The 15,041-nt window shown below is 33.7% G+C and overlaps 1 protein-coding gene across 1 annotated transcript in view; it reads right to left on the reverse strand.

Moving 5' to 3' along the window:
- PMP34 (Peroxisomal Membrane Protein 34) overlaps positions 1 to 15,041 on the reverse strand; it is a 178,530-nt gene that overhangs the window by 10,520 nt on the left and 152,969 nt on the right. The window contains exon 8 of the mRNA XM_090405144.1: positions 6,586 to 6,644. Coding sequence (XP_090261270.1) covers positions 6,586 to 6,644 — 59 coding nt within the window. The remainder of the gene's footprint in view (positions 1 to 6,585; positions 6,645 to 15,041) is intronic.

Below are 15,041 nucleotides of genomic sequence, written 5' to 3' on the forward strand. Positions count from 1 at the left end.
AATTCTAAATATATATATTATTTACACTTTTAAATATTCCATGTAATTGAATCATAATTAATTTAAAGAAAGATGTAATTAAAATCTTTCTGTGAAAGATTTCAATTGCAGTGTTGATTATTGATTTCGAAAATGTTGATTTTGTTTGACAAGCATCATAGTTGCTACAAAAATTTTGAATACTGAAAAAATATTAAAAAGTATGGTAATAATTTAGTATAAGGATAAAAGTTTTTAATTGCAATCAAATTAAGCTTACTAATCAAGGTAAAAACTGGAACTTCATGAACTGTAAAGTTCAGACATTCTCACTAAAAATAAAAATTTTGAATTTACGGTAATAAAAATTATAGCAAAAATCATCATATTTATGGAATTACAACATTTATTTATTACAAGATTTATTCAACTCCAGTTTTGATTTTTTTAAGTTGCGAAGGTGCTTCGGGTAATTTGTCTCGCCCTTTCTCCTCTGCTTGGGCTCGCCAAAAATGCCTGGACGACTGCCTCCTTTTTCTGCCGCTTCCACTAACTCAAATTGCCGCCAACTGTCAACCGGGATTCCTCTCTCGCGATTGGAACATCTCCTTTCGGCAACTCAAAGTCTTCTCTTAAGACTGGAACCAGGAATTTCCTCTCTGGCAACGTCTGGAAACAAGAAGCACTCTCTCTCTAGTGACTTCTGGATCCGGGAAGGCCTATATGCTTGGCTCTGTCCCCTTTTATTAAGCCTTCTCTGAGACCTCGCACGAAGTTTATAACCCCCAAAGAATTTGGCACGATTCTTTCATCTTAAGTTTCAAGTTCAGCCTGCTCTTTGTTCTCTTCTGTGAATTTTATTGATTGTAAGTGGCCAACCATCGGATAGTTGTTTGAACCTTTCTGACTGACTTCGGAGGTGTTTATGTGCAGAGCTTGTAAGCCTTTCTCATACACACAAAATTTAATAAACCTTTCTAATGCTGCCATGTAGATCTATTACATATAGTTCTAGCAAAAAACATTGCCTTTGTTTTTAACACTGTAACATATTCTTATTAAAGAAGTACAGGAATACCTTGTATAGCGCGGTTTTGAACAGCGCGGGTTTTGGTCTAACACAGTTTTTATTATTACACTTATCATTATTAACACTGACCGGCTACTCCCGGGCACCGCAAGTGACAGTTGAAAGCCACGTTTATGCAGTAGTTATTCGATTGGTTCTCACGTAGACACGTTCTTTCCCCTGAGGCATTTTATTATTTACGTTAATATTAGTATTTAATATTTTTTTTATTAATTAAGTATAAGTGAAAAGAGACAAAACAAAGAAGACACTGTTGTAGTAACAAAAAAATGCAAGTGGTTGACATTAAAGAAGAAACTCGAAATTATAAAATGTCACGACAATGGCGCTTCGTTTGCTAGCACGTGAGAATTCAATGAATGAGTCATCTGTGCGAACAATTATTCAGAGCAAAGAAAAGATTAAACAACATGGAATGAGCACCGCTTCTTATATGTCAAAAGTGATCACGAGAAATCGATCTTCTACAATGGAAAATACGGAACGCCTTCTAATGATCTGGATTGAAGATTGTAATCAGAAAAAGATTCCTTTGAGTCAAATGATAATCCAGGCAAAAGCAACAAGTCTATATGACGAAATAAAAGAAAATGAAAGCGAAAATGAAGGAGGTACAACCAGTGAAACATTTATAGCAAGTTGCGGGTGATTCTACAATTTCAAAAAGCGTATGGGAGGACTCCATAACGTAAGAATCCAATGTGAAAGCGCAAGTACTGACACTAAAACTGCAGAATTATTTCCCAATGAATTGAAGGAGCCTATTGAGAAGGAAGGCTACACAGATAATCAAATTTTTAACGCTGACGAGAATGGCTTGTTCTGGAAAAGAATGCCATCGTGCACATTTCTAGCAGAGAAGGAAAAAAACACAAGCTGGGTATAAAGTGTCAAAAGACCGATCGACACTTTTACTAGAAGGTAATGCATCAGGTGATTTAAAATTGAAGCCTCTGCTAGTGTACAGAGCGGAAAACCCAAGAGCTCTTAAGGGCATTACAAAGAACAATTTACCTGTTCATTGACGTTCGAATAAAAAATGTGGGTGATTCGTTCAATTTTCGAAGACTGGTTTAAAACTTGTTTTTGCCCTGAGGTTAAAAGCTATTGTAAAAGGAATGATATTCCTTTCAAAATTTTGCTTTTATTAGACAATGCGCCAGGCCATCCAACTCTATTGACTGACTTAGATGAAAATGTCAAGTTTCATTTTTTCCCTCCAAACACAACATCAATTCTGCAACCGATGGATCAAGGCGTTATCTCCACTTTCAAGGCTTACTATTTAAGACGAACTTTTGCTCAAGCTATTAAAGCTGCAGCAGAAGAAGATTCTTGGACTTTGAGTGAATTTTGGAAGAAATTTAACATAAAAGATGCCATTCAAAATATTTATGAATCTTGGCAAGAGGTGACTCAAAGCAACATGAAAGCCGTATGGCATAATATCTTGTCGCATTGTTCAAAGGACCTTGTTGCCTTTTGCAACAGAGAAAGATGAAATCTCAACAGAAATTGTGCAGAAGGGCAAAGATCTTGGTTTTACAAGTTTAGATTGTAACAATGTGAACGAATATATTGATTCTCATTCAAATGATCTGGATGATGAAACTCTTTTGGAGTTGGAACAACAACGAGTCTATGAAGCAGAAGAAGACGAAGAAGATCCCACTCATGTCATGGTTGAAGAATTTTCCTTTGTTGACCTATCACCTTTTGTGAGAAAAATCGACGAAGTTTCCGACTTTCTCATAAATGCCGACCCGAATTTGGAAAGAAGCATCAAAGTGAGACAAAGTCTCAATAATGTCATCAAATGCTACAGAGATCTAGTACTTGAAGAGACAAGGAAGGTTCAACGAACACTAAAAGGCTTTAGTAAAAAGTAAATTACTGTATGCTAAAATTGAAGCAACATTTGTTTTGTTTTTTTACAAATTTTATATCAATTTAAAAGGATTTTATTTGTTATTTAGTTAATAAAAATAACAATTTTTTTCATTTTTAAACATTTTTATTATCCTAAAGTTTTGCAATAAACAAATTAAATTGAAAACCTTTATAAATAGACCTCGAACAATGTGGTTTTGCATAGCGCAGACGCTTCTTGGAACCAATTAACCACGCAATACAAGGTATTCCTGTATATATATATTCTATGAGGCTACCAGTCTTATCTAATTTCGATTTAAAGAACAAACCTTTATGTGACTACTAGCATTGTAGCAACCTGTCTTGTTCCATAATGCTAAGGGGGGAGAAGTAAAGGTCATCATAGATTCGAGTGCCAGTTGCAGCCTAGAGAAACGAAAATAAAATCTAGTTCCTCTAGGCGTTAATCTTTGGTGGAGGCGAGTATACTTTTTTCTCTCTTTTTTTTTTTTTTTCAGAAAATTTAACCTCATAATTCAGAAACAATTACCGGAGAACGCACTATGTTAGACGACAATAAAAAATTGTCGTCTAACATAGTGCGTTCTCCGGTAATTAGTGCGGCATAGTGCAACCATCTCGTGGTCCCTAACACTCGTATTTAATGTCTGAAATAATGTGGGTTCTACGGTTGATTTTCTTGAGTTTACAGGACGAAAAACTCGAGTTTCCCAGAGAAAAAACCCACTTGCCCGTGCCAGAGATCGACTAACTCAGGAACCGGTCAAAAAAAGGCTTAGAAAAATTTCTTCTAGTCGCCGACTGGATTCGAAACCTAGAAGTCTTCCTTCGTGTGGTCAAGTGCCATGGTGTGCAAACGCCACATCCACTGAGCTACACGGGCTTTGGAATATTTAAGCTACAATCGAGTTTTTATAATATTGATAAGAACAATAGTCTAAAAGTCCAGGTAGTCCAGCGAAAACCATCCGTGACAAAATGAAACTAGTTTATTTATTTAAAACACAAAAATACACATTTATTAAGTATATCTTTATAGAGTTCATAATTAAAAGGACTCTAATAATAATAATAGATTTCTACAGATGTGTCTCATCTTGTTTTGGTATTATTATCAAGTTATTCTGAAGCATTATGAACTTTGCTATTTTATTATTATGCTGCTAATATTTCTTCAAATGCGATACTTTTTACAACAAAACTGGCTAAGTTATGTTGAATATATCTGTTCGCAAATATACTCAAAATCCCTTTGACCTAATAAAAAGGCAGAATTCATCAGCATTCTATCTGTTAAAATGCAATTACCCCCCCCCATCATTAACAGATTATTGTAGTTATGTGCACTGTATTTCTTGGACTGACCCTTTTTTGCTGCGCAATTTACTTATTGTGTCTCTTCCCTAATAAAAACGAATTTCACATGTGCGAAAATAAATAATCAAAATGTTTGTTTGCATTGGAAATATTATGTCAAATATTTATATTTTTTAAATAACATTTATTGAAATAAATATGACATTTTGCTTCCTTTCCTTGCAAAATAAGATTATATGGGTCGCACATTTCAATTTTAGGAACGAATTTTGTATTTTTTTTATGAACAACAAATGGTGTTAACTGCATTACTCAGGGTTTCCGATTGTGAGTCTTTTTTAATTTATATCCAATGGTATTTTATTAGAGATTCTATGCCTTTGTCTCTTGCTTAAAACTGCAACAGTACAATTACTTTGGAAAAATAACGAATTCAAACAAAAAGAAAGTGTGCACATGTTATCTAGCAGTATTTGCATGTGTGTGTGGTGATAATTTTTTTTTTTTTGGGGGGGGGAGGGGATTAATTCGTCTTCATTAAAGACGAATTAATTCTGTTATGAAAATTTTGGAAATAAAATTTCATTTTGACGCATGCACCTACACATGTTTCAAAAGATAAACTGTAGGGAAAAAATCGCTACTTCAAAACTGCTGCATAATATCGAAATTAGCCGAAAATATGTACATAACAGTTGACTTCATAACCGCCGTTTATTTTGATTTGTAGTGAGTGATTAGGTGGGAAACCAAGAAAGTTGAAATGCAAAAACCTACAGATTACGTTATAAAAATTATGTATTACTTAATATGACATTTATGACATGATATGATTCAAGATTTAGGTATGATAACTAACCTTCGAACTAAGATTATGAATAAAATAGGAAACTTAATTTGGAACAGATGGAGGCTGTATTCAATTTTAGATTCAGATTTTCATGAATTTATAAAATAACTATTTGACAAAAATAATTATCTTCAATCAAGTTCTTGGAGAATTTTAAAATGTATTGGCAATTAAAATAATTAGCCAAAAAATTGATAGTGACAGTGATCTTCCAAAGTGATACAATATGAAGTGAAGAAAGTATGAAAGGATTTCTTATTTTACGCTGGCATTAAAAACTATAATTATACGATAAAAACAAGCAGCAAAATGAATATAAATCATAGGTATTTAGTCTGATATAACTTAGATTCCGATTACCGAGCAAATGGCAAGAATAGGCCATAGAACGTATCTACTAACGCCAGGTAATGTAGTTAAGTGTTATTTTCAGCATGAAGGATTATCGCACCTTCTAAATGGACATGATGGTCAAACTACACTTCTTATCCATGTTCTTTCAGCAGGTGGACAGAATATTATCCAGGTTTGCTTATTTTGCAACTATAACTACGCTGTTTTTTTAGTGTTCTTTGTGAGGAGTAAGGTTTTAAAATGAGGCCCCTCCCCCCCTAGAGTGAGGCCTCATTTTAAAACCTTAATTTGGAATCACCTAATTGCACCTAATGGTAAATGCAGCCCTGATTATAACCATTCTTACCTGAATGGATATTCCATCCTCCAACCATTTTTATACAAGTTTACATTATTTGCCTTTAATATTATGATGATCACCTAATAATAAATTCTCTAATGCCTTTTATTCTCCAAAGATAAAGAGACTATGCAGAACTCTTTTAACCCAAACTAATTTCTGGAAATCAATGGGCAGCTGGTTTCTGTCCTTGGTAATCACACTGACTGTTGAGTTCATGACTACTGATGACTTTGGGACAGGAGTACACAGGACAACTACCACTGCATAGTACTCCTAAACCATAGCTGGTATTATTGTCTGAAATAATCCAAATGCAACATTTTTTTCCTCACTTGCAGGGTTAAAATTCTGAGTTTCTAGAGGAAAATCCAACATGTCTGTGCGATAAATCGAGAACTAGTTTAAAGAAAGGCTAAAATAAAGTTACTCAGTGACTAGCACTGCACCTATTACGATCTATCTTCTTGCTAGTATAATATTTAAAAACTAGAAACTGCCACAAAAGCTATGCAGACACCTTTTAACCTCCTAATTTGTAGAGATTTTGTTCCAAATACTATGATAATTTTCTGACCAGATAATGAATCAATCTGTACCCTTGGTTGGTGTAGTAAACATGTGTGGGTGTACATGACTGATATTTCTAGAGAAAACCAAAATAATTCAGGAGACCTTTCCCAGAAGGGTAACATGAATTCTTTGAATAATGCTTAAAAAACCTCAAAGGGTATAACTTATATATCCTTGAATATAACTTACCTTAATATGAAGATAAGCATTTGCAGGATAGTCATCTTTCTCAAGTTATCAGATCCATACTGAAACAAAATGTTACATTTTATCAAGAAATTCTTTAAAATGTTAAAAAAAAAACACACATCCAAACAAGCAAACTATGCATATAATACACTGCTTACATGCTGTATATATTAACAATGTTTTTATAGATACAGTGGAGGGAAGGTAGAGCTGGATAGAGAAAATTAGTCACAGTCCATTTATCATGAAATTTTATTTATGTAAATTGCACTACTGCTAATTTTCTGCTCCAATAATGTCCGATCATTGTAACTGTCTTTTTATTATTATTGTGTTCAGACAACTAAAGGCCATGAGTCACATTGTATAACATTTATGAATTGTGTACTTTTATTATTATTATTATTACGGGCAACTCCAGGAGTCATTAGACTCATCGAGGGAGGCCCAAATCATATTCATCACAACTATTTGACATTCATACAGTATCTATCATACCTCGCCTTAAACTCATTCACTGTCACAGCATCCACTACAGACTCAGGGAGCGCATTCCACTCATTCACTACTCTAAAAGTAAAGAACCCAGCTCTAACACCTTTACTAACCACACTTTTGCCCAGTTTCCATGGATGTCCCCTAGTCCTCCCACAACCAGCCCTGTTCTCAAAAATATCTTCTGAATTAATTTTATAGAAACCCTTCAGTAATTTGAATGTCTCAATCATATCTCCCCTCCTCCGCCTATCAACCAATTTTTGCAACCCACAAATCCTCAACCTGTTCTCATACGGTTCATTCCACAGACCTGCTATCATCTTGGTCACTAGCCTCTGGATCCTCTCCACCTCCTCCCCATCAAGAAGAAACCTAGGTGACCAAATCTGAGCACAGTAGTCTAGATGGGGTCTTATCAAGGCTCGATAGAGAGGAACAATAACCTGCTTGTCTCTGCTTGTCAACGTATTCTTCAGCAACCAAGTGATTTGATGAGCTGTTTTGGTCACTTTTGCAATGTGTCCCCTAAATTTCAATTCCTTATCTACCAACATTCCTAAATCTCGTGCCTCATCAATTTCCTGGAGCAGGGTTCCACCAATGCAGTAAACTGCCGTCAATCTTTTCACCCCAAAATGCATAACCTTACATTTTGCCACATTAAACTTTGTGTTCTAATACTAGTTTATTCTGTAAAGGTGATATCTGAGTTTCAGAAAGAAAACCTGCAGCATCCATTTTTTTTAAATGTGACTTCCACTACACAAAAGGGTTTTTGTAAACCTAAAGTTCATTAGTGCTGTGGCTAAGGATTTTTTTTTCTATTTTTATTAATGATAATTATATATTTTTTGTATTTTTTAAAATTTATTTTTTATATAGTCCAGAAATCATGCTCTAGAGATGTGAAACTTTTTAAACCACTTCAGGTCTCCAATAAGGACAGTGGTCTCACACCAGGCAATGAAATTTATCTCCCACTTAAGGACAATTACATTCATTCCCATGGTAGGATTCAAGCCTGCAGCATGCTAGAGAGTAGATCTGCTAATCATTCAGCTAATAAAGTTGGCAAAAATATGAGATTACTAATTTCCTTAAGTTGAAGTCTTCATAAAAGTTTATTACATTCTAGATGCAATTCAAATCCAGATCTTTCCAACTAAAGTTGGTTCAATGACTAGGGGGAAAAAATCATATTGTGTTAACCAGAGTATTCAGTTAATGAAGCAATGCAATAAATGATACAAATTACTATAAGCTGTGTTCTTCTGACAGCTGTTAGAATTGGTGGTAATTATGTTAATTGCTAACTCTTTACTGGTATAAGTCCTGATTAATAATTTGTTTTCCCTGTTAATGCAGCTGTCAGAAGTGATGGTTATATCCGAAATTACCAAACAGTCATGTGTGTGTATATAATTAAAACATAACTTCCACTTTCCTATGCTTCTAGTTATTTATGGGTGGATAACTCTCTTCTATATATGTGTGTGTGTGTTGTTATTGTATAAAAACATTAATGCTTTATGCATTAGGCTTTCGCATGTACTGTATGATTCCAAAGCCACATCTGATTGAATAGGATGTCTAACCCTTCTATTCCTGTAATCTATTGGCTGTCAATTCACAGTTAGCCTGTTTCATGGGAAAAAACAGAGTTTCTTGGAGGGGGGGAGGGGAAGAAGCCTGTTACCTACACAAGACCAGCTACCATGCATTTAAATGAAATGTCTTTATAAATGTTTTTCATATCACAACAGGATTCAATCTTGGGTCTTTTCCAATTTTTAAAGGATGCTTATTGTGACATCCTTCTCATGTACTACAGAGATGCTTTGAATTACTCTTTTTGCAATATGAATGGACTACTGCAATTGAACTCTGGGTCAAGAAATACTGATACAATATCTCCATTAAAATAATAAATAAATCACTTAAGTATAGGTAAAAAACGAAAAATATCAAACATTCAAGCTGAAGAATAACACATGCAAGAGATCTGAGAAAGGAAAAAAGATAGAAAAAAAAAACTGGAATATTTTGATGATAAAATACAACACTAGTTTCTAATGATATCAAAGCAAAGTAAATCAAGTTCTATACATTTTCATATCTGCTTATATCAAGAAGTAAACCCTGCTGAGTATGTAGAAAAGCAACATAATTCTCTATATACACCTAAACGTGCAATGGCTAAACAGTGTTTTGCACAAAGGATACACACACACACACACACACACACACACACACACACACACACACACACACACACACACACACACACACACACACACACACACACTGGGGGGGGGGCTCTTCCCCCCTCCCAGTTCCAGGCTGGTTAGCCAGTAAGACAAAAAAAGTTTCAAATTTTGGCTTATCTTTTTATATATATATATATATATATATATATATATGTATATTTAGGATTAAATGGTAGCTGTACTATGTGGATTTTGTGAAGATATCAGCAGACAAGGTAGAAATTTGCAAATGTAGAAACAGCAGTGCAATACTGCAACTTGAATAAATCAATGACAGTATAATTAGAAACTGTTCTGTTAAGGTGGGAGAAAAAAATCATGTTTGATTTTTGGAGATTTCTATCAACATCTGTATATCCCTTGATAGTATAGACTAGAAAATCATTATTAGTTCATACTGATGTTATACAAGATGCCAGGACTAGTCTAAATATTTCAGGAGTCATGCAAAGCATGGTTCAAGGTGATGTTTGGTGTTTTACCATTTTAAATTTTACAAAATCTTCTATTAACATGTTCCCACAGGAACTCACTTGACCAAATACTATGTCCCTTCAATGTAGAGTAGAAGCATTTTTACAAAGTTTTCCACATATATAGCATGCTAGTTTCAACTTTTTCAGTAAAATTACTTTGTCAACTCTCTTAATGATACAGAAAATCTTAATGCAATTCAAACTGATTTCGTGTGTGTGTATATACACACACATCTTTGCTTTTGAAAATTTGTTTTACATAAATCAGTTGGTTTCTACCCTCAATGATGCTATGAACAGTTTTTACTACGTATTTTCTGCAATTGAAAGTTTGAAAGAGGATGTTAAGACAATATATTTATTTACGTGTTTAGCACTGTAATAAAACTGTTTTACTTGTTGAGGTTTTTCATCATGCAGGGTCATTTTCATTAGAGTTGTCTCTAAATACATTAATTGTTGCTAAATATATTGTTATTCAATATGCTATAATTGAGTAATATTTGAGTAATAAAGACTCATAATAAAATTTATGAGCGTTTTCCTTTGCATATGCAGTATGGTGTCTGTTGGGATGAGGATGTTCACTATATATAGACATTTTCATTCCAGTCTTCAGAAAGAACAGACTTAGGATTCATTTTTATTCAGGAATAGATGGAATAAACATAGCACAAAGAGAAATAATTAAACAGCAGGTCTAATCATTAAAATTGTAAAAAAAAAATTGTATTTCTAAATGTCTCAATAACACAGAAAATCTTAAATGCAATTTGAACTGATTTCAAGTATGTGTACATACGTACGTACACACACACACCCATACACCTATTTGTTTTTGAAAATTTGCTTTACATAAATTAGTTGGTTTCTACACCCAATAACTGGGTTATGAACAGGTTTTACCATGTATTTTCTGCAACTAAAAATTTGAAAGAGGATCTTAGGACAATGTATTTAGTTACTATGTTATGAGTATAAACCAGCTATGTAAGCCTAAATATGCATCAGTAAAGGACAGACTGAGGGAATGTAGTCTTCAGAGGTTGGCAGATAGGAAGATGGTGAGAGGAGCTTATCAGATACAGGGGAATTATAGCATAGGATAATGGGTGATGCAAGACTGAGAGGTTATTACTAGAAACTGAACAAAGGTTATGCAAGTAAAGAAAAGAGATTTTTGCTTTGGTGGGTGGTTAGTGAGTAGAATGCATTGCCAGAGTGGATGGCGAGTGCTCCAACATTAAATATATTCAACACAAAGTAGGACAGTTGTTGTGGCCTGTGAGTGTGCAACCTTCTGTGATGAGTCTTTGGACTCCAAAGAGACTTGGAAGTAATATTACTATATATATATATATAGTATACAGACTGTCTCTGTATTGTATTTAGTGATACAATAAAACTACTCGTTTTTCTTGCATATGCAGCATGGTATCTGTTGGGACAAGGATGTTTTTCAGTATATAGAGACATTTTCATTCCAGTCTTCAGAAAGAACAGACTTAGGACTCATTTTTATTCAGGAATAGATGGATTTTTACTGGTTTACAAGAAAAGGACTGCTGCATCTAGTGATATCCAACAAAATATTAGCACATGGAGAATATGCTAATATCCATGACTGAAAAGATAGAGATGCTGACAAAAAAAAAAAACACTCACGCGAAGAAGGTAGAATTCCAATGATGATTGCAATTGTCTATGGGGGGGGGGGTGGAAAGTTCTGATAAACACCTAGAACAAAAATGATATTAAAGCAACTGATATAACCATAAGAAAGAACATACTAGAAGCAGAGTTATGAAGGTAACCTATGTTCTTATACCCTTGTTCTTTCTTGTGGTTATATCAGTTGCTTTAATATCATTTTTGTTCTAGGTGTTTATCAGAATTTTCCAGACTTCCCTCTCATATATTTAGAAAGCAGTTCCTCATCTGATGATGAATAAACATTAGAGAGCAATGGATTTAATTTGAATTCAGCTTCTACAAATGAATGGGATCCATTAAGTAACATGGCAGCAACAATTCAGGAATACAGCAGAGAAGATGAGCTTATTTTACTACTTGAAGCAGAAAATCCATCTGCAGTGCACTCTGCATTCCTTATCTGATGACCTTATGGAATTCATGGTACAAAAAAAAAAGTCTTCTGCAACTGCTGAATTTCTGTAATTGGCATATTGGCATTTCTGTAATAATGCTGTGGAGACTAGTGATTGTTTATATAAAATTCAAGAAGTGCTCCTTTTGAAATATATTTCCAGCAAAACCCAAACATGGTATCAAAGTTTACAAACTCTGTTTATCAGCCAGCCACACATACATCTGCATGTGTGCAGGTATACATGACATAGTAAGTGGCCAGGTTCATTCTATCACTATGAAATTGCTTAATGGTTTCTTGGATAAAGGATGGATTTTGTTTGCAAATAATTATTATATGAGTTTAGGAAACTGATTTCACTTTGTTTAGGATTTTCCTTCAGTTAGGATGATTTATCTTGGATGAAACTGTTGTGTAGAAAGGGAAAGGGGTCATATAAAAAAAAAATAGTATAATGAAAATTTTACATAATTAATATTAAAATGATCTTGTGATTGCTGGGAAGAACTTGTGTTGAAAGTTTAATGGAATAAAATAGCTCTGGGAAAAGATTAAAAACATCACAGACTGGGGAACTTATCTCTAAAGCAGTGACATCCAACTTTTTTTTTAAAATCAAATTGGCCACAATATCTGGCATAAAATGCATTTGCCACATGTAATCAAATATTAAATTATCTGTTCTTTGAAAGAGATGTAATTCGTATTCATAATTTAATTTTTAATAATAAAATAATATTCTTTAATAAAAATTCATTCAAGAAGATTTTTTTTTGCACAGAGTTTTAATTTTTTTTATTCATATTTACAACTGAACATTTGCAATACTAGAAGTGCAAATTTGACACAAATCCTTGGCCTTTATTGCCAGATGTAGCTAGTAGTTATTGGTTGGACATCAGGGCTCTAAAGGAACATTTGTCTGTGGAACAATCAACAGAGTTGGACTTCCAGCAGAAGCTTTGATGAAGAAACAGAAGAGGGAAGAAATCACAAACATGGAAAACAAAAGGCATTAAAATTGTGAAATGGACTGACAAAAGTTCAGTAACTACATTGGCAACTTACAGAGATCGTCACTGTATGTTATTGCAGGTGATCATATGAATAGGGTGGAAATTGCAATAACAAGATGCTGTGATCAGCTATAATGAGACAAAAGGTATCGATCTCTCAAACCAGATGACATGTTATTATTCTACTCTCAGTAAGACCATCAAGCAGAATTACAGGTAGTTACCACTTTAATGAGTTCTTTTTTCAAGCGTTAACAAAATTGAAAATATGAACATTAATTGCAATAAATAGATGTGAAACATTCATAAATATGGCATTTCCAATTACGTGCCTAGCTATACAATACGGCACTGCTACATTCAGTTTACTATTCAGAACTCTCAAGTTTGATAATTTTAAGGATTTAGGACCAGAAGAGATCATTAATATTGCTAACCAAATGCAGTTTGAGGTTTCTACAAATGATGTCACTGGTTTGCTTCATGAACCGAATGGAGAGATCAGAAATGAAGACCTCCTTGAAATGGCAAAATGTGAAGAAAAAGAAGATTTAACAACAGAAACTTCTGTTTGTTCCTTCACATCAAGGTACTTGACAAAGCTTTTCAATACATATAAAAAGCAATTGAGTTTTTTAAGTCACAAGATTCAAATTTTGAGTGCAAAAGAAATGTTAGAGATTTAAAAAATGCTTATGCCTACTATCATGAAATTTATAAAGAAAAAGAGCAGCTAGAGTAGATGATATTTGACCAGAAATGCTCAACTTGACAAAATTTTACGGTGCCTACACTGCACTTTGGAAAGGACTGAAATACTGCTCTCATAGCACCTTTTTATTTCCCTTTTAATAAATGGGGGGTTATGAGAACTCTAATGAGAATTACAGAAAAATCTTTCTATCAAGCATGCCAGGTTAAGATTTACACAGGCATACTTGATGAGTTCTTTTTTGGGGCTACAAAAAATTGTGAAAGAGAAACTTGGAGAAGAAGCAAGATCCAAGCTGAATAGATGTCAAGATCATTTTCACTTTATGATAGACAGTTGAGAAATCATGGTAGTATAACAAGGATCTATATTTAAGTTTTGTAGATCTGGCAAAAACATATGACAAGGTGCCAAGAGAAATGTTGTTCAGAATGCTAGGTATATGGGAAAAATAGAATATACACAGATCGCTTGCCTTCTTCACCTCCTGAAGCAAAGTTCCTCGGATATGGTAAACTTCATTCCATCTTCTCTGGCCAAAGTGCATAACTTTACACTTAGCAACACTGAAATAATATCCCCAACAACAACACATCAGAACTTTCTGACATTGCTCTTCCTAATTTAGCACCATCAGCAAACAACTAATTATCTCCTTTCACACTGTGAACTATATATCATTTGATATATATATATATATATATATATATATAGTTCAAGACACTGCACCTCTATACACAGTTTGCTGGCTACTATCAGTCAACCATCCCTATAGCCAACCTACCAAATGACTCTATTCCAATCATGCTCAATTTCAATGGTAGTTATTACATGGTACTTGATCAAGTGCTTTGGCGAAATCCAAATAAATCACTGTATAAGCATCTTCCCTGTTCAATACAAGTCACCATATTTAAAACTGATTATAAAATGTAACCAAATTACTAAAGCATGACCTCTCCTTCAACATTCTTGAATGCTAACAAAGTAGAATTCTTCCTAATATCTTCATCCATAATAAAGCTTAATGGTATAACTAACGATAAGAGGAAAACATACATTTATTAATTCACTTTACGAATTCCTAATATCTTATTTTTAATGGGATTCTACTACTGATTCCATTTGTTCATTCCCATAATTTCTCTTAATTTGGCCTTGTTCTTTTATGAGCTTTTTTAAATTTTTTTATTTTTACTATAACTGAGTACTCCAATTCATAAGCTAAAATTGGTTTAAACAGTGTATGTTGCTAGTTTAGTGTGTAAGTTAATTTCTCACTTGTTCCATATAAATTTATTCAACTGACTCTCCACCATACCAGATTTGTTTATCCAATTATCAATTTCCAAATTTAATTTGCCATTTTTACTAAAA

This window comes from Typopeltis vanoorti, chromosome 2, assembly GCF_054136105.1.
Source record: "Typopeltis vanoorti isolate ZY-2024b chromosome 2, IOZ_Tvanoo_1.0, whole genome shotgun sequence".
Lineage (NCBI taxonomy): Eukaryota > Metazoa > Arthropoda > Arachnida > Uropygi > Thelyphonidae > Typopeltis > Typopeltis vanoorti.